Consider the following 21,074-nt stretch of genomic DNA (forward strand, 5'->3'; position numbering starts at 1 on the left):
TTTTTTTCTTTCTCCCCCCCCCCCCCCCATTAAAACATAAGACACTCTTTGAGTCCTTCTCAAATCATGCAGGAAAACATGATTTTACACTTTTAAACTTTTTTAGTGCATTTATTTATTTATTTGCATTTTAAATACTAATTTTTTTACTAGTGATCTCAGATTTTTGGTCCCCAAATTGCTCACTATGTTTACTGGATGCTACTTGTGCATGTAGATGCTTTTTGTAACATGTCACTTTCACCTTTGTTTCATTCTTCTTTCCCTGAACATCCCTGAACAGCATCTTTTTACTTCATGTGGTGTGTATTGCAGGTGGTCCGGCCGTACCAGACGATGTCTAACCCTCTTAGTAAGCTAACGGTACTCAACAGCCTACACTCCCACTTCATTTTGGCTGATAATGGCACCACCGGAAAGTATGGAGCAGAAGTCAAACTGCGCCGACAGCTAGAGAAGCACATCTCTCTGCAAAAGATCAACACACGTAAGTACATTTGCAGGAAATTAGAGATGCTAATGTTAATGTAATTACTCCAAACTGCAAATTCAATGGTGCTTTTAAATTCTTTTCAAGAGAGGTTATAATAGCCTTCTATCCTCAGTTACTATTTCTAGGTTCTGTTGTGCTGATCTTCAAAAGCCCACAGAGGAGTTTCTCTATATATTCCTGTCAGAAATGCCTAGATCAGTTTGTGGCTCAACGTCAAAATGCTACACGAGTTGCAAGATTCAGAGCGCAAAGGCCTCTTCAACTGCACTCCACCAGATAATATACATACAGTCCATTTACTCGCATAAAGATATCAGATAAGCGTCATTCAGCTGAAGGAACACATTCAGATTAGAGCCGGTGAAAATGCAGTAAATCATAAACACACAAAAAGGATGCCCCCATTTTGTTTGTGCTCATGTTGATCATTTGGGGTAATTGAAAAGTGCCTTTATACACTGCTTATGGCCTGCTCATGCATACTTTGATTAGTTGTCATACTTTCATAAGATTTCTATCCTGTGCCCATATATATGCTCGATTATAACATAATTTGTCATTTGAGAAATGCTTCCATTATCAGTGGCAACTGTATAGAAACATCTCTTTTAAATCAAATTGCCGTTTCAGCTTGCTTTCCATGAGCAACAATAATACAACAGTAATTATGGCAGGCTAATAGTGTTGAGTTGTGAATATGGCGCAATCTTATTCACATAAAATAGAAAGCGTAAAATAAAAACGGAAAAGAATAAAAATTAGTTAATTACAGCATGACACTGTTTCAGCACATTTAACAACTGGTTAAACTGGATTGCACCAGAAATGCAAGGTTTTTATTAAACCAAACTGGCATAACTGAGTGAATTTGCCCTAGAAAAAAAAAACTGCATACTGCATATACTACATTCTCTAACTTTGTGCATCTTCATAATTTAATTTATTTTAATTAATAATTTTTTTATTTAAATATTAATTAATTAATTAATTTATATATATAAAAAATTTTTTTATCATTTAGCCAGTTTATTACATAAACACAGTAGTAACACCCTTCCACAGCATCAAATGAGCCATTTCATTTACCTGCCATGTACAGCACAAGGTCAACAGGAAGTGAGCCAGAGTTTGACCTCCCTCCTTTTGTCATGTGACCTGTGGACTTCCCTTTGTCATCCTATGCCTGGAGTAATAGAGGGGGCTGGGAAGTCAAAGGGACGCTCAGGCGTCATCATTCGCATCAGAAATGACACCAGCTTCACCCACGTTGATTCATCCATAGGAAGCTGCATGTAAATGGATAACTTAAAACAATCAGCATTTAAACCGGCAAGTGCCTTGACATTTAAACAGGCAAAATCTCCTCTTCAAGAAAACACATCCAACCCTCTAGCATGTGGAAATTTCAGACTTCAAACATGTTTGAGCCCTGTAAGTCGAACAGACGAAACATGTTTAAGCTCATTAAATCATCCCGTGACACATTCACAACACATGTTCAGACTGCGATAAGACCAGTTTACTCTGACATCACACTCATGACAGGAGCTTCATATATCTGAGCCGTATCTCAGCCTGCAGCCACCTCTCTCTCTCTCTCTGTTGCATCAGCTGTGTGATGGTGGTGTTTGCTCTGGCTTTGGGCAGAGCTAATTTCTTTATTTTATTACCTGTCCTTTCTAACACTAGAAGAACATCAATAACACTCTGAGCCATAACCATGAGGCTCACAGAGCTACAGAGACCCTCAAACATGGAATCAAATCTCTTTGTTTTGGAAGAATTGCAGCAGGCTGTGGGCCGGCTTACATATTCACAGTCTGACAAGCACTGCAGCGGTATTGGATTAAAATGAATTACGGAGCTGTGCTTGCTGTTGTTGGGCTAATGAGGAGGGCTTTTTTGAGTGTTTCGCAGATGAGGGAAAGATTGGCGTGCACAGGATGCAATGAAGATTTCCTTGCAGGATAAAATGGGATGAGAATCAATTCAGCTGTACACAATTAGGTGCAGCTTGATTGGAATCAGCGGTTAATCCCTAGTCCACATGAGGAATAGAGTAAACCATCCGATGTGAATTAGGATGGATGTTGAGAAATTGTAGACTACTAATCAGGGATGAATTTGGTAATAATGTTTTGCGGCCACTGATGGCATTGTTTATTGGTATATGCTCACTGCGTTATTTTAGCAACTGATTCACTTAAGGAATTATGCGAATACAGTAAAAATACACAAACTGTACATCACAATTCCCCAGCTTTTGGGTTCGTTCTTGCAGTATTTGAGTTAATATTTTAAATTGGACACATTTACATTTATTTTTAAGTTTTAGATGTATTTTATATATTCTGCAAAAATCAGGTGACAGTATGTTTATCCTGGGGGCTTCTTACCCAGGTTAGGGGTCATCTTACTCCTTATCTTTTTATAATTTAAAACTTAATTCTATAAGAACTAGATTTGCAAATGTTTCTGATTGTTTGCCTTAATAATATTTTGATTAATGCATAATCATCCTACACTCATCCTTGTTGAATGAATTTTTTCCCCTGCCATAATTTCATGAACATGTCAATTAATATTCTCCATTTTTTGCATGACATTTGTATGAATTTCATGCAAATACTTTAATTCAATGATCTAGCCAGTCATATTCACACCCTGATTAAAAGTCACATCAAACTGTGGTGTTTCTAGCCTAGAAACCGGTTTAGCTTTCCCTTACACTAACTGGGTCTCCAAATGATGAGATGATGAGCTGGTCTTTTTACTTTGGTGGTTTATTTCTGGATTTTGTTCCATGCTGCTGGTCTCTGTGGGTCGCATTACATTAGCATAATGGAGCAGTAGCTGCTGTATTGACCAGACAGACTGGGTGCTGTGTGGCTTTTTTTCACCCTCTTAAAGGTTTATGCGAATTGGAATGTTTTTACCCTCTTAAAGAAATATTCCGGGAAGCTCTGCACAAGATATTTTCAACAAGTTCCTAGTACCAGTTTGTAAAAACAGGAAAATGTATGTACAAGAGCCGTTGCACTTATAATGGTAGACTATGGGCAAGTATAGGCTACAGAAAATATATAACTAGTTTGAAAGTATAACAGTGACTCTTAAACATGACACTTTTAGCATGAGTGTGATTGATTCAATCAATAACCTTTTCTGTGCAGAGTTACATAGAATCTGGTTACATGGAGCAAACTCCGCTTACAGTAATATCAGTAATGCAGAGGTTCAGCCTCATAAGAACATAGTCTTGTCACAAAATGACTATTTAAACAATAACAGAGATAAAATAAACTTTTTTAACTGAATAATTTATGTTACGGCTTTTACAAAAATACAAGCTTTCACATTTCTGTTTTAAACCCTCTGATGTACTTTCTCCTTAGTATTCCATCATAAGTGCATTACTTTGTTTTTTACTTTGTATGTTTTTACTAACTAAGGGACGAATAGAAAATATTGTCTGTCAATGCCACAAACTTGTATAAATCTGTAATATTCCTTCAAATATTTATCAGCAATTATAGGAACAGTCAGTAAGATTGTTTTTCGTCTTCTTATTTTATTTTTTTTAAAGAAAGTGACGGTAAAGACATTTATAATGTTGCCAGATATTCTATTTTAAATAAATTATGAGCTTTTGAACTTACATAATAATTTTTAAAAATCCTGTAAAATCTATAACAGTTTCCACAAAAATATTAAACAGCACAACTGTTTTCAACATTGATAATAATAATAATGTTTCTTGAGCACCAAATCAGCATATTAGAATAATTTCTGAAGGATCATGTGACACTGAAGACTAGAGTAATGGCTGCTGAAAATTCAGCATTGCCATCACAGGAATAAATTAAAATAATAAAATGATTTTAAAATAAAATTAAATAGAAAACAGTTATTTAATTGTTAAATTGTAATAACATTTCACAAAAATATTTTTTATCCAATAAATGCAGCCTTGTTGAGCATAATGCTTTTTCTATTGTATCAAATACTTATTTCATGCAATAAAATGGAAATTAATTATTAAAAAATCATACAATGTTATTTTCTGTTATTTTTTATTTTCTATCTTCCTTTTTTTTTTTTTTGATTCGGTCTCTCACAGTTGAGGTGTACCTACGATGAAAATTACAGATCTCTCCATTCTTTGTAAGTGGGAAAACTTGAAAAATCGGCAGTGTATCAAATACTTATTTGCCCCACTGTATATATATTTTTGTAACTACATTGAAATTTAAGTCATTATTCAACATAACAGACATGAGGGTGAGTAAATAATGATAGCATTTTTATTTTTGAATGCTTGACTTTTTTAACATTATACTCTGCGTGACATTTTCTGTACTATGATGATAAAGGGTCTTGGAGATAGAAAACTCTGGACCAAATCAAAGTTTAGCCCACACAGATAGAACCAAATGAATAGTAAATGTTTTCTTCCTCACTCTGAGTTCTTGATCATTGTTTGTTTGGCCGTTATATTCACAATCACACATTATACCAGTTTTAGACATGGATTTTGCATCTAGCTGTTGTGTTTAATCTCTTGAATAAATAAATAAACCGCATTTGTCACTGCCATGCAGGGGATAGGATTGTTCACACAAGGTGTAAATTAAATAGATTGAGAGTGACAGAATAAACTGTCCGTTTTTTTCCACGGGTATAAAAAATTGAGATTCATCTTCCATCTACATGCTTGGCAGAGGGGCATACAAATCAACCCATCCCTGTGTCCGTAGCACCCCTCCTCTCCTCATTCCCCTCTCCCAGAGCACAGGGGCTTGTGTTATATTAATGCTGGGCCTGCCGTCCTCTCGTGGTGGTGCCGTAGGTCAATTGGTAAATGTGAAGAGGTTATGGAGTTAGCTGGAGGCACAGGACTCATCACTGTGTCTGAAACATAGTAGGGGAACCATCAAGTGCTTGGCAGGGGGATCGTCACAGAAAGCCACGTTTCTGAAACTCAACAACTCAGACTTTTAAAATCTTGTTTACAGCCTTTTGCGTTATTTTGTTTGTGTTTAACTACTATAACCCTCCAGTTATTTCCAGCATCATCATTATCATGCTTCTGAATGCATCTGAACTTAATGAGAGATAACAAACTTTATTATTTCTTCCTTTTTAATAGATGATCTGCTAAAGAAAATGAAGGGATGATGAGGATTTTGATGATGTTAATAGAATCTTTAAGAAGTCATTTGACTTGCTGCTGGGCACACGTCTGACATTCTCTGATTAAATGGCGAATGACTGTATGATTCCAAAAATGACTCTCCTTTGAGTTGTTTACTTTCTCTGGCCACTGATGTAGTTGGCAGATGAAGATATCGGCCGTTAGAACAAACACTGTCACCCCTGCCCACCTAGATTATTTTCAAAGACTCTTTGGAACCTGCTGAGGCTTGTTGGAAAGAAAAGGTTAGGTTTGAGTGAGATTGTAATTAAATAGCACAAGAAAACACTCATCTGCTTTTTTAATCTTTTAATTTTCTCTTCGGACTGGTCTTTCTCTCGCTCTCTTTGAGACTTGTGACAGCATGTTTATTGGTCTTCACACCCAAATTGGACACCTTTGGCCCATATTACTTTCCCCCAATGAACTTCTCTTAGCATCTGCTACAGTGCCTGTGGTTACAGGGTATCCCTGCTGAAAAGACCATCATATGTTCTGTTTTGGATATTGGTTTTCAGACCAGGCTTTTTATCTGGCTTAACAGGCGAGATTGTCTTGGACAATCAGTATCATCATAGATATCATATCAGATATTTGGCTTCGGGCACATCCCTATAAAGACATCCAGCATGACTGTTTTTCCACTATTTAGACCACCACCAAACCAACATAAACCAGCTTGGACCAGCATTGGAATCCATGCTGATCTGAACTGGTATTTACAGCAGGAATATTACAGAATATATTACTAGCTGGTATTGGGTTGCTAGAAACCCAATTACATATGAACTTAGAAAATATCATGAAATATATTATAATATATCATTAAACATTTTTGAATAGAAAAAGACCATGTCCTTGGCTTTTTACTTTTTGAGAACATAAACGATGGCAGATGAATAATATATGTATTGTCCTGTTGTAACATAAGAGCTAGTCTAGACAGAGTGTCAGCCATGCTGAATGGGAGCGAACTGCCACATGCGTGAGTGTGTGTGTGTGTGTGTGTGTGTGTGTGTGTGTGTGTGTGTGTGTGTGTGTGTGTTAGTGTGGGTAAACAACAGAGTGTTCCTGGAAGCCCACAAATATCATGGCAGAAAGGGCTCTCTGATCAATACATTTTGCCTCAATAAAACAGAAAATGATAAAGAGAGAAAACAAGAGACATTGAGAGATAACAGTGGGAAGAAGAGGTCTGGAATGAAGAAGTAAATCCCACTGTTTCTGATTTCTTTACCAGCTGAGCAGCAGTTTCTTTTGAAGTCAGTGTGCTGCTAAAAATAGAGACACTTTATGTAACTGTACCCATTTTAGGCACAATGATGACAGCACATGTGGATCTGGTGTACCTCTCTGTCTGCCTCTTTTTCTTTCTCTCATTTTCCCTCCTTTCCTCTTCCTTTATCTCACATTGCATAATTTAGGCAATGGTAGCAGGATCTGGCTGCAACATGCTTTTTGAATTATAGTCACAACATAACTTGTACTCATCAAGTTGTAGGAAAGAGTTAGAGTGCAGGAGTAGGACTGATCTGTCATTGTCCTGTTCAGCTGTGCTCCCACAGGTCCTCTCCCACTGCACGCACACCTTTTAATTAAATTGCTGAAAACTGCAGCTGATTATTGAATGCAGAAATGATCTGATTGTTCAGTGTGTACTTGCACAGCAAAATAAATTTTGCATTTCAGTGTGCACTAAAAACACTGTAGCTTGATTCCAAAAATGAAACTTCTCATATCATTGAACTTAAACTTCAATGAGTAGTTCAGAAAGACAAATCAGTCTAAAACGCTGCTCTTTATAATTTACAGCAGTGGTTCTCAACCTTTTTGTCTCCAAGGCCCAGCTCCTCTCCAAATCAATAATGCAAAGACTCCTAACCTTTTCTATTTACAAAACTTTTGTATTCTAGTGTTATTACTTTACAATTCCATGTAATTATTTTTAAACAAAACAAATTCAAGACAGATCTAAACATTCAGTGTTCTTTTTTGCAAACACACTTTGCAAAATTGTCACTGCAGATATTCTTTACAACTTAAAAGTACGTAAAGCTCAATTGTAAAGTAACTTTAACAAATAAGCACAAGTAAACCTGCCATACCAAACAAGACCACAGGGAGATGCCAAAAGACTGCATATAAACTACTATACAGATCCATTCAGAATCACTAAACACACCAAAAAACTAATGAAAAATTGAAGCTGATCTGAAGGAGGCTCGACGCCATCAGTGAACAGTTTCTCTGTCAGAACATGCGATCTCATCTGTGTTTGGATCGTCAATCATCATGATTACAATCATCATCCATCAAAATTTTACTAGCGCGACACTGGTTTGCTTTATCCAGCTGAGAGCTGTAGTTTGCGAATCATATGCTCATGCAGCAGTCGGGTGTTTTGAGCCATTGTTCAGTCTGTATTTCACACAGCACAATGAGAAATGGCTCGAGCTGCTCCGAAACAAAGAATACATATATATAAACACGTATATTTATTTAACATATTAGTCATAAAATGTATGAATTAAATATACTTTAATTTTAAGTTATTTTGAGCTCCCCTAGTGCCCCCCCCCCCTTCTTATGAGTGATTCTTTTAATGAATAGTTCAAAAAGAAAAGTTAACAGTTTGAAACACTGCCCTTATCGTCTAACAGCATCATCAGTGAAAGAGTTTCTTTCATGTGTAAGCAGAATTTACATTACAACCGAAATTAATCACAATTGGAATCTGAGAGCTTGTGAATCGGAATGGAATTATTTGGTCATCAAATTCAGTACATAGGGATGTGCTTGAATTTTCCAGATAAAATTTAGAAAAGGGAAACACTTTCTCTGTGGAGTATCTTGTAAGAATCCACCCACCGGCCCAAAAAGCAGAGTCCAGCAGCCTGGTTGAAGGTTTAATGCGTGTAGGTCTTTTACTTGCACTTCTGCAAAGTTATCTTAAAGGGGTCATATGATGCTTTTTTAAAGATCATTATTTTGTGTATTTGGTGTAACAGAATATGTTGACATGCTTTAATGTTAAAAAAACACATTATTTTTCAAATACTGTACATTATTGTAGGTCCTCTATGCCCCGCCTCTCTCAAACGCTTCGTTTTCTACAAAGTCCCTCCTTCCGACAAGCGCAGTCTGCTCTGATTGGCCAGCTGACCCAGTGCATTGTGATTGGCCGAACACCGCAAGCACTCGTCGGAAATGTAACGCCCCTTACCATAATCGCGAGCTTCATCTTTTAAATTAAATGTAAAGACAGTAAATAATGTCATTAGTTTTACCATCAGCTCAAGCCCAAAAGGGAAACAGACACAGTAATAATATGCAGTACACAAGCCGCGGTTAAGACAGCTGACTCTACTGTGATGTGACGCTGTCTCTCTCTCTCTCTTTCTCGCTCTCTCTCTCACACACACACGCGCTCGTACACACACACACACACACAATGCGCAAAACTCGGCATTTGAACAGTCAATAGCAAATACTTAAACTAATAACAAAACAGTAGCTGATTCAGAAGCGCCAGATTGTCATAGCAAAGTCAGAATTACCTCCTCTCCTAGGTTCACGAAACGGTCGACCATAAAATGCATTGCTGTTCTGTTGTAAGTAATCTTAAAGATTCCTAAATGCATCTACTTTCGGAAGGCCAAATAAAGTGCTTTTGCTTTTGCACTGAAACACACAGCGTCTCCCTGACATGGCTGCTTCAACACTAATTGCGGTTACTGAAACCACGCCTTCTTTCTTTGCGTGCACATTTGGGCGCATTATGCAAATATTCCCACATAGTGACCTAGATATGTGGGGGCGTGTTAGAACAAGCCGTTTTAGGGGGGCGTGGCAGAGTGTTAAAGTCTTTTTGTCTTTGGTCAGAGTGTCTTTGGTTTTGAGACTTTAGTCTTTGCAACTTCAGGGATCTTATCTATGCACAATCAGCTTGTAACACTCCAAAGAGAAAGGAAAACTTGAAATCGCATCATATGACCCCTTTAATTTATCAGGATTTAGTTTCAATTTTAATCGAGCTCCATATTTAATCTGACTCCAATTTCAAGTGATCATTAAATTTAGATTGTATTCCTCATTAAGAACTGATCACAAATATCGATTATGTATTCATTTAGATATTTGATTATTCCGAACATCCCTTACTTTCTATTATTCGTTCATTAGGGACCCAGTTACTTACACCGGCCAGTCGCAGCCTCACGGACACAAACTCGTCAGTTCTGATCTTAGACAGAGGATGCAGGGTGAATATCTACCTTTAAGTCGGCCGCGGCTCTGCTTGCTCATAACAAAAAGTATAGTTTTTGTATATTCACGAAAACGGCAACTTACTAAGGCAGTGATAGTCAGAAATCGAAAAGGTCTCAAATGATGTGCCCCATGCTCCATTCATTGAGCCTTCTGTATGATCTATCCTGAACACAGATTTGCGATAATACCAAACTCCACTTTAATTTATTAGAAATAATTAAGTAAGTCAGAATAAAATCAAATATAACAATTTATTATTATTCAGGTAAAGTTGTATCATGCCAATTACATAATGAAACAATTAGAAGCCAATTTAGAAAAGATAATGCAAATGTGAATCACATTGTAGCCGAGTGGCAACCCTGCTCCTGTACATAGTTTACTGTAGCTATATGGAAAATAGCCAAGTGTTCCACGCAGGAGACAAACAAATTCAACATAGTCACACATGTAACAGTTATCCTAATTTAACACAAGACACACAGTCTAAAATGCATAGCATCAACAACCTTTTACCTAAGTATTTCAAAGAACACTTACAGCAAAGTAATGTTTTTAAAGAATAAACTTAACTAGCCTATGTGCACATGTAGTAGCACAAACAACTATACAGTGTGTATACTCTATGGGCACAATGTGTTTAACACAATTACATTTTTGAATAAAAATTAAATGTATACCTGACTTCAGGAAGATACATAGTATGGAGTGCAGAGACTCGTCAGTTCTACTACTAGACTCCACTTTAATTTACTAGAAATAATTTCAGAGTAAGTCAGAATAAAATTTAATGTAACAGTTTATTATCAGTCAGGTAAATATGTATTATGCCAATTACATAGTCAATTCAAAGATATCAAATCAATACAAGACATCACATTCTCAAAGATGAGTCTACGAGTAAAAAGTGCATACCTCACCTTGGAAAATACATAGTATGGAGTGCAGAGACACACACCACACTACGGGCTTTCTGGCTACAGAATCACCAAGTAATGTTTAGCCACTTCGCTTAAATGCCCAGACCAAAACAAAGAAATCTTCAAATCAGTTGTAAAAGCATAAAATACCTTTTGGTTTGTTTAGGATCTCGTAACTCAAAAGGTCACCCACCTAGTTTTGGGGATGAAAACAAATGGTTATCAAAGATCTTTATTGGGGCATCTCCCACATCAGTAGAACAGGTTTTGTTTTCTTTATTCTTACCTGTTCTGTTGATGCGAGAGTGAAACCACCTTACCAGTAGCACCTGAAGTATTTATATTGACCACACATAAAACAGCTTGAAACAATAGGTTTGTGAAATTTGCATGACTGACTTATATTATATTGTCTTTTCATATGCTTTTCCTTTTGCTTTACCTTTAATTCATGCAAAAATGACTACTTTACCTACATATGCATACTTTCTTTGTCCTGTGAAACACAAAAGTGAAAATCCCCACTAGCTTTCATTACAAGAACAAAAGCAGTTGATATATTCTTTTCAGTATCTTCTTTTGTGTTCCACAGAAAAAAGAAAGTCATGCCGGTTTGGAACGACATGATGGTAAATAAATGAGGACAGAGCTTTCATTTTTTTGGGTGAACTAACCCTTTAGAGGTGGAAGTGTGTAATTTCTGTTCCACAAAAGGAATTTTGAAAATAATTATTGTTTTTCCAAACACTCCCAGCACCACTTCTGCGCTTTCCACTTTGCTTGTCTTCAAACGGATACATTCCCTGTAAATAGCTTATTATAGGTAGCGCTGACCAAAATGCACATCGTTGGTTAAGTCAGAAATATCAGACTGCTCAAACAAACAAAGCGCCACATAAGCACAGTGTTTACACTCTTTATGAATGGCTTACCTCTAATTGTCTCTGCTCATTAAACTGGCATAGGGGAAAAAACACACACTTCACCTTTAATCTTTTTGATTGGTTTTCCTTGTAACAACCAGTCCCACGGCCGCACATGTATACCCTTTCTCACTCACGTTTCTCTCTCACGTTTCTGTTTTCTCCTCAGGGATCGGACAGGGTGTCCCAGTGGTGGCTCTAATAGTGGAGGGGGGTCCTAATGTGATCTCTATCGTGCTTGAGTACCTGAGAGACACTCCTCCTGTGCCTGTGGTGGTGTGTGACGGCAGCGGTCGTGCCTCTGACATCCTGGCCTTTGGGCATAAGTACTCAGAGGAGGGCGGGTATGTGAGCTTTATCTCTCTCCACTGTAACAGTACGATAAGATATGAATTTTCATTTACATATAGATGAAGATTGAACCGTAGCACAGAATAGAGCACAACAGTAAACGCCCACTTTTTCAGCAGTTTTTTTTCTGCGTTCATTTTCTCCATAAGCACTTCTAAGACATGAACCAAACCAAACAGCTCTGAGATTAATCACAAAGCATTACAAAAAGGAATGTGGAATTGGAGATAAAGACATGATGTGCCTGTTGTTTTTTTATGTATTTAAATATTTTTTGAACTACTGAACTGATGAACTACTCATCCCATAAAACACTGCAAATTACGCAAAAATTGACATTTAAAAAAATATTTTTATGTTTTTTTTATAATATAGAACTATTGATTTATAGCCAATGATTATTATATATTTTAAAATATATAATTTTTCAGATTTCTGCAATTAATGTTGCTCAGTTTTTACATGTTAAAAATAATTAACACAATGTAGCAGATTATTTCACTTCCCCAATTCCTTTGTATGAATATTTTAATGATTAAAAATGTCAGTATTATTTGGTTATTAATTGCGATTAAATGAACCTAACCTAATTAATCACAATTAATCTCAGAAACCTGTATGAGTAATTAATTAACATTTATTAGTCGATTCACAGACCTAATTTTTACCATTTAATGCCAAGTCTTTAAATATACACAACATTTTTAGTTGATTCAATGCCCTAATGTTTATCATTTACTGCAGAACATTTAAATATGTACAAAATATATTTGGAAATATACAAAAAGACCAATTTATGACATCTGCAATACATCATGAGGTTACTGCTGAGCTATTTTGCCTCTGTTCTCATTTCAAGGATTTCCAAGGATGATTTCTCTTCAGGATTATGGGTAGTGTAGTTCTTTACAGAGTATTTAGATGTTAAACACAATAAAAAAAAATAAAAAAAGAGGTTTGATGTGAGCTGTGGTGGGTCTTTTTTGAAAGGGTCATATGTTATCATTAAAAAGCAGTTTGTCTATGGAGAAAATGAATGGGATTTTTTCTTTCCGGAACCCTACTGTTATGCTCTGTTGGAATATTTTCATTGCATAAATGATTTGCTGTGATATCCCAGTCTCATCTTTCTCTCTGACTACATGTTAGAATCATAAACGAATCGTTGAGAGACCAGTTATTAGTCACCATTCAGAAGACGTTTACGTACAGCCGGACGCAGGCCCAGCATCTCTTCATCATTCTGATGGAGTGTATGAAGAAGAAAGAACTGGTGAGTGTGTGCTGTGTGACTGTGAACGTCCCCCCCCCCCCCCCCCCCGATCTGACAGATTTAAAGACATTCCTCTAGAGCCTTGATAAAGCCAGGAGATTTTTCTGCTGCACATTCCTCTCCATGTCAGCGTGCCGTTATTCTATTGGACAGTCAGAGATGCGTGTAAAGTGGCCCCTTCAGCTCGGGGCTGATAAATGTCACTACCTCTGCAGCCCACATGAAGTACATTTCCTCCATGAAGTACATGCCCTGACACCATCTCTTCACATTGGCCTCTCACACACATACACTCTCTCTTAATCTCCCTGATGCACAGAAAGTAAAACTATTCTTACATACTACTGACATTATCTGCAAAAACTTGTCATCTTTTTGAATCCACTACTCTTCTGTTAAATTATTGACAAGACCATAATCTGTGTGATTTTTCAATTAGAGTGTACATTCCAGTTATCTCATCTAAAAGCTCTCAGTTCACATTTATCCTTCCCCTGTCAGCCAATACATCCAGAACGTCCTGAAATACCCCTAATAAAGAGTTTTAACAATCAACTTCTGTGTCGCCAGGAGAAACATTTCCTACTTTAATCTCAACATGCTTTCATATTTTTTTAACTCTATCTAGTAGAATCTGTCAAGTCTATGTAGTAGAGTCACGATTTGCATGCAAAATATTAATACTTGTCTTTGTATGTTAATGTAATTGAAATTAAATTTCAATGTTGTGTTTGTATATTCAGATATTGTTTTCAGTCATTAAATCATACATCCTCAAAGTGATTTTTGTGTTTGTTCTTGTATTACGAATGCTTTCGTTCTTCTTTTAGTCATTGTGGTGGTTTCACTCATTGTCTGTGCATGTGTACTTTTGTGTGTGTGCACACCATATGTTTTTTTAATAAATTCATTGTATAACTGTGTTTTCAGTGTTTATGCATGCGTTTCCACTGTGAGGTATGATCCGTAGCTGTAGATGTGTTAATTCTCATTATGAAGATGACCTTCTCAGACGCAGATATGAATCTTTGTACCCACACACCGTATGACTATTTACTTAAGCTTGTGTATTTATATGCTGCATTGGCTTAAATGCAATTGTGTTCATATTCAAACTTTTTTGTTGAAGGTGAGAGCTTGGTTTGAGGACAGCACATTGGCTTTAGTTTATATGCCACCCACTTGAGTATGTTTTATCGATGACTCAAAAGTGAGATCACAAAGCCTTCGAGACACAACTAAACCTGAAAGGGAAGCAAATTAAAAAAGTTACTTAAAAAAGCTAATTTGTCTCAGCACAGTTTGAAGATTTAGCATTAAACCAGTGTGTACAAGCGCAAAATGCTGGGGCAGTACCCTCTAAAAAGGTACTATTATGTACACTTTATGTAACATGACATTTTAAAGTACTCAAGTACATTTAAAATAGTAATGTATTCCTTTGAGGTACTAATATGTACCATTTGAGGGTAAATAAGGTGTAAGATGTACCTTTTAGCTTTTGCACTTAGGGTACTGCCCCAGTGACAGCTTTGTACCTTTTTTTCTTCATCATAATCTGATACTGACTCGTACAAACATGTTCGCTTATGCCCAGTGGGGTGTCTGATTGTTGGCAGATGAGTGCAGCATGTGTGTTTGGGACCTATAGACCTTTAGTCCACAGCACTCATCTTGTATTCATCATACATGCACACAGTTGAGCTCAGCGCTTGATCTCCTCTTTTGCTCTCTTACCGCTTGACTTTCCACTAAGGACAAGCCAATGGGAGAATTTCCATGCTTGATGATTGGAACAAATGCTTACAATTTACAATTGTGATTAGAAAACATGAGTGAATGCATGTTAGAAGTGCCTTTGACAGTCTTTGAAGACATTTTTCAGAGTAATTATCGTATCTTAGCAGTTTAATATGAAGACATTTGCATAAAAAATTTAGTGTATGAATATATAAAACAGCATCAGAGTACCCGAGTTTTGTTGCTGTATTCATATAGTGTACTATTATACTATTTCTGGAATGTATAGTATGTTTACTGTGCACAGTACATATGTTTTCTGTATGGAGAAAGTACTTAATAGATTTGGCAAAATGTGCATTATACAGCAGCTTACAGTTTGGAATAATGTGTCCCATAATGCAATTCGCCTGACTTGATTTTACATTTCGAGTTTGATGGATAAACTGGATCTTAGTGTTAACCTCACTTTTTTAACTCGTTAATGTATCTTATAGACAAATGATTGACAAAATTTGATGAGAAATGCAAAATATTTTTTTTCCCCAAAATGATAATTGGTATGCCACTTGCTGAATTAAACATGTAACATAATGTCACAAGGACATGTGGCAATAATGTAGCTTATTGTTGCATAGTGTGTTTATATATGGAATACTAGATACTTGCTGAGTACTGCAGATATTATATATATATTAAGTATGCAGAATACAGTATTTACTCTGCAGTACTCAGCAAGTAGCTAGTATTGCATTTCACTGCAGCAATGCTATTTGAATAAACACATTTGATTGGATAATGTAATCCAAAGTGCATCTAAAATAAAACCTGAATAGCTCTACAGAACAATGTTTGCTTGCTTTGGTCCGGTTATGGACAGAAGTCTGCTAACAGACAAATACAGAGGACTTTAGAACTCACTGCTGAGATTTGCGAAGAAATTCTCTGATGTATTTAGCAGTGCAGAGATTTATTGAACTTAATCAATGGATTGTGTAAGAATGCCTAACAGGGCGGTTTTTGGCCCCCGAGCTGCTAGTTGATAAGCCGTCATGCTGGTCATGACACAAGCTTAAGGGCTATTGCTGATGCCACCATGCATACATTCATGCGTATATATTGTATTCAGATGCAAATGTGCAAAATATGCCTTGAAGAACATATACACTGATAAAAATTTCATTCATGTGCAGTATAATGTTTGCATTCTCAAGTTGAGGAGATGCTCTATAATTTTATGAATGTTTCATACCATAAATTTTAGGAGATATTATGATACTATATGTTTGCATCTAAAACATTAGACCTTTAAAAATAAATAAATATTTGCTCACCCTCTTGTCATACCAAACTATGTACCATACTTTTTCATCAGTATTTAAATATAATTAGCAAAACCCGAAACCTGGTCATTTGGTTCCTGATTACCAAAACAAACAAAAATATGAGGTAAGAAAAAGAAAAAGAAAAAAGTGCTGAGATATGAGAATAAGCAAATAATGCTTCCACTCAGACAAGCTTGTTCTGTGGTGAATCACGATTGGGATAATGTGTTCTGTAGGGAGGTGTCTTTATTCAGCTCTGTTCCTTTGAAGCACCGGAGCAGATGTTTAACCTGAACTTGACAGGACAGGCTTCCAGAACCTCCAGCCTCTCAGTGCATGACCTGACTACACCTCTCCAGATTTAGAGGGGGCAGCAGCAAACTACAACTAATTACAACTATATTAGATAAGATTTGGTTCCTTTTAGGGATTCAGTATTTCTGTTTAATTGGCACTTGACACATAAAAGAAGCATTATGTCAGTGTTTTGCTCTTCTCTGCAGTAGGCATTCCATCTTAATCACTTTCCTACTGTGGAGGTCTTTGTTCCTGCAACCAAGGGAGGGATGGTTCAGTTAATCCGACTGACAGCCTTTCTGTCTATTGATTGCTCTCATTCTGTTTTCCTTGAGCATCTTCCTTGCGTTTTTTGACCAAAGCAATTGCCTCTTCTAGGAAACATAATTTTAGCTCTTGCTGAGGTGTGTAAAAATGTTTTTCAATGTCAAAATATGTTCTCCCATCCCAGCCTAATATGTAAGGGTCTTTTATTACTCAGAAATGGTTTAATTTGTCAAAAGGATTAGATAATCACTCACTAAATAAATAAGTACGTGGAAATGAGACATTGATTTGAATAATTTCTTTTCCTTGATAAAATGTTAATGGGAATACTTTTTGTGCATAAAGGAAACTAAAATAACAACTTTATTCACCAATTCTCCTCTTCCCTGCCAGTCTCTGCCGCCATTCACTAGAGTACCATGACGCAAAAGTATTCTCGTTGCTTCATAAAATTACGGTTGACACATGGACTTTTTTAATGATGTCCTTACTGCGTTTCTGGGCCTTGAACGTGGTAGTTCCCTCGCTGTCTATGCAGGGTCAGAAAGCTCTCGGATTTCATAAAAATCTTAATTTATGTTCCGAAGATGAACGAAGGTCTTACAGGTTTGGAACAGCATGAGGGTGAGTAGGGGAGAGCGGGGTGATTTGAGCCTGTGGGGAAGTTGAGCCACCCCTTCTTAAACAACATTGGTGCTGTGACCTCAAATATATGAAGAGTTATCAATTTTACTCACCCTGTGATGGAGAGAGGCCCATGGAATAATTGGTAACTATACATTTAAGTTCAAAAATCAATCTTTTGCTGTTCAAAGTGATTTTTTTATGTTCAAGGACTCGTGCATCTTGTTACATTTGTGACCCTGGTCCACAGAACCAGTCATATGGGTCAATTTTTCGAAATTGAGATTTATAAATCATATGAAAGCTGAATAAATAAGCATTCCATTGATGTATGGTTTGTTAGGATAGGACAATATTTGGTCGAGATACAGCTATTTGAAAATCTGGAATCTGAGGGTGCAAAAAAATCTAAATATTGAGAAAATCGCCTTTAAAGATGTCCAAATAAAGTTCTTAGCAATGCATAGTACTAATCAAAAATTAAGTTTTAATATATTTACAGTAGGAAATGTACAAAATATCTTAATGGAACATGATCTTTAATTAATATCCTAATGATTTTTGGCATAAAAGAAAAATCAATCATTTTGACCCATACAATGTGTTTTTGGCTATTGTTACAAATATACCCCAGCGACTTACGGCTGGTTTTGTGGTCCTGGTGGACTGGTTTGTGGGGGGTGCGTGACTGTGTACACACACACACACTGTATGTGAGCTGTAAGGTCTTATATAGACAGGTGTGTGGCTTTCCTAATCAAGTCCAATCAGTATAATCAAACACAGCTGGATTCAAATGAAGGTGTAGAACCATCTCAAGGATGATCAGAAGAAATGGACAGCACCTGAGTTAAATATATGAGTGTCACAGCAATAGAAAAGAATGTGTAAAGAATACTTAGGACCATGTGATATTTCAGTTTTTCTTTTTTAATAAATCTGCAAAAATGTCAACAATTCTGTGTTTTTCTGTCAATATGGGGTGCTGTGTGTACATTAATGAGGAAAAAAAAATAACTTAAATGATTTTAGCAAATGGCTGCAATATAACAAAGAGTGAAAAATTTAAGGGGGTCTGAATACTTTCCGTACCCACTGTAATATGCACGAAAATGCGTATTTTTCTATTAAAGACAGCTTATAGATTTAATATGGGCTGCTTGAAAAACTTGTTGCGTCTTTCCCAAAAAGACTCATGGCTGTATTCGATCAAAAGGGTGCTTCTACTAAATACTGAGCAAAGGGTCTGAATATTTAGGACCATGTGATATTTCAGTTTTTCTTTTTTAATAAATCTGCAAAAATGTCAACAATTCTGTGTTTTTCTGTCAATATGGGGTGCTGTGTGTACATTAATGAGGAAAAAAAAATAACTTAAATGATTTTAGCAAATGGCTGCAATATAACAAAGAGTGAAAAATTTAAGGGGGTCTGAATACTTTCCGTACCCACTGTAATATGCACGAAAATGCGTATTTTTCTATTAAAGACAGCTTATAGATTTAATATGGGCTGCTTTTGGTGCTTGACACCTTTTTATTGGTCATTTTGTGTTTCAAGAAAAAGGTCCAAGGTTAAGATTTATGCTATTAGTTACTTAAATATAAAATGTTTGTCTTTATTTAACAACATTACAATAGTGAAAGACGACTTCCCTTACTGATCATGTCTCTTGCGCGGCGGGATGTTGGACTCATGAAAAATAATCACGTTGTTTGTATTCACCAAAACTGATTTACTGAAGTGAAAACACGGACGGAATTGGCATTTGTGCAAGCGCCGCTTCCTGTGAGGCGGGAGCGACGAGCCGGCAGAGGATTGCACAGCCTTCCTCGAACAGTTATGTTCAGGGCCGCATTAAGACCTTAATGGGCCCCGGGGCTATGACTTACTGCAGGGCCCCCCGTCACAATAATGATATAGCTTAACATAGGATTTTTATCCAATCAAAGTTTCATAATTCTTGTTACCAATTCCAATATCCCAAAAAAAAAATACTAGCCTATGTAAAAACAAACTTACTGAAGACAAGTAAACAGTCATGAATTACAATAGAACAAAGAAATTGACCTACAAACACTTAAAGCACTGAATAAGAAATATATTGTATAAAATAAATAGACTAGAAATAGACTGAATAGTCTTCACTGTATAAATTCAATATACATTATTTTACAAATATAAATGAATTTTACAGTGATTTTCTTTCTAATGTTTAATTTACATTATTGACACAAATGGCAAGAGCAGCTATATTAGGCTGCTTTGGAGGAATAGTTCACCCAAAAATTAAAGTTATATTGTTGTTGTTCTAAACCTGAATGAGTTTCATTCTGCTGTTGAATGCAAACGTATGTATTTGGAACAATAGCCTACTGGTAACCAAACAGTGTCTGTGCCCCCATATGACATCCATAGTATGGAGAGAGAGAGAAAAAACACTATTGGAGTCAACAGGGACCAGAAACTTTCTGGTGGTTACGAATATTCTTCAAAATATCTTCTTTTATGTTGAGGAGAACAACGAAATTCATACAGGTTCAGAACAACTTGAAACTGAGTAAATTATGACAGTATTTACATTTTTGGGTGATTATCCCTTTAAAATCTCATATAATGCCAGGATCGCATAATAGCCAACTAGTGCACATGCTTTATCTTTAACTATTGACGTTCATTTAAGACGCAAATAACTGTGTTGACGAGGAGACAGGCATTTTGACACATAGCTATGAGTATTCGACCGTTTAAACACAAGGCGCGAAAAATAACTTGGTTTAGTCAGGCGCTGTACGAGCAAGTATCAGAAACCGTCTTAACGCGCGCATTTGCCACAATGAATTCTGTCACACTGCTTAATGTCCCTGAACAGTTAAATTAGTTTTTAAACCAAAATGCTTAAAATGTGTTTAAATGAAAAGCTTACATCGTGACGCGCAAAATAAATTTCTCAACCCATAAGCGAATATACTAGCCCTATAGAGTTTGTTCAAACAAAAAAAGCACTATAGGTACATATATAAAGTTAATAATCAAACTAACCTAAAATCTGTGGGGATGATGACGCTGTGTTTTTATCTGCTCCATGTGTCCGGTCCATTTGCGGTTCCACAACTCCCATTAACTATTGACGTTCATTTAAGACGCAAATAACTGTGTTGACGAGGAGACAGGCATTTTGACACATAGCTATGAGTATTCGACCGTTTAAACACAAGGCGCGAAAAATAACTTGGTTTAGTCAGGCGCTGTACGAGCAAGTATCAGAAACCGTCTTAACGCGCGCATTTGCCAAAATGAATTCTGTCACACTGCTTAATGTCCCTGAACAGTTAAATTAGTTTTTAAACCAAAATGCTTAAAATGTGTTTAAATGAAAAGCTTACATCGTGACGCGC

The 21,074-nt window shown here is 36.4% G+C and overlaps 1 protein-coding gene across 1 annotated transcript in view; it reads left to right on the plus strand.

Annotated features, from left to right (window-relative positions):
* LOC107592321 (transient receptor potential cation channel subfamily M member 3-like) overlaps positions 1-21,074 on the plus strand; it is a 107,716-nt gene that overhangs the window by 50,408 nt on the left and 36,234 nt on the right. The window contains exons 6-8 of the mRNA XM_016281802.1: positions 316-487; positions 11,969-12,143; positions 13,300-13,423. Coding sequence (XP_016137288.1) covers positions 316-487; positions 11,969-12,143; positions 13,300-13,423 — 471 coding nt within the window. The remainder of the gene's footprint in view (positions 1-315; positions 488-11,968; positions 12,144-13,299; positions 13,424-21,074) is intronic.

This window comes from Sinocyclocheilus grahami, unplaced genomic scaffold (assembly GCF_001515645.1).
Source record: "Sinocyclocheilus grahami isolate Dianchi unplaced genomic scaffold, SAMN03320097.WGS_v1.1 scaffold152.1, whole genome shotgun sequence".
Lineage (NCBI taxonomy): Eukaryota > Metazoa > Chordata > Actinopteri > Cypriniformes > Cyprinidae > Sinocyclocheilus > Sinocyclocheilus grahami.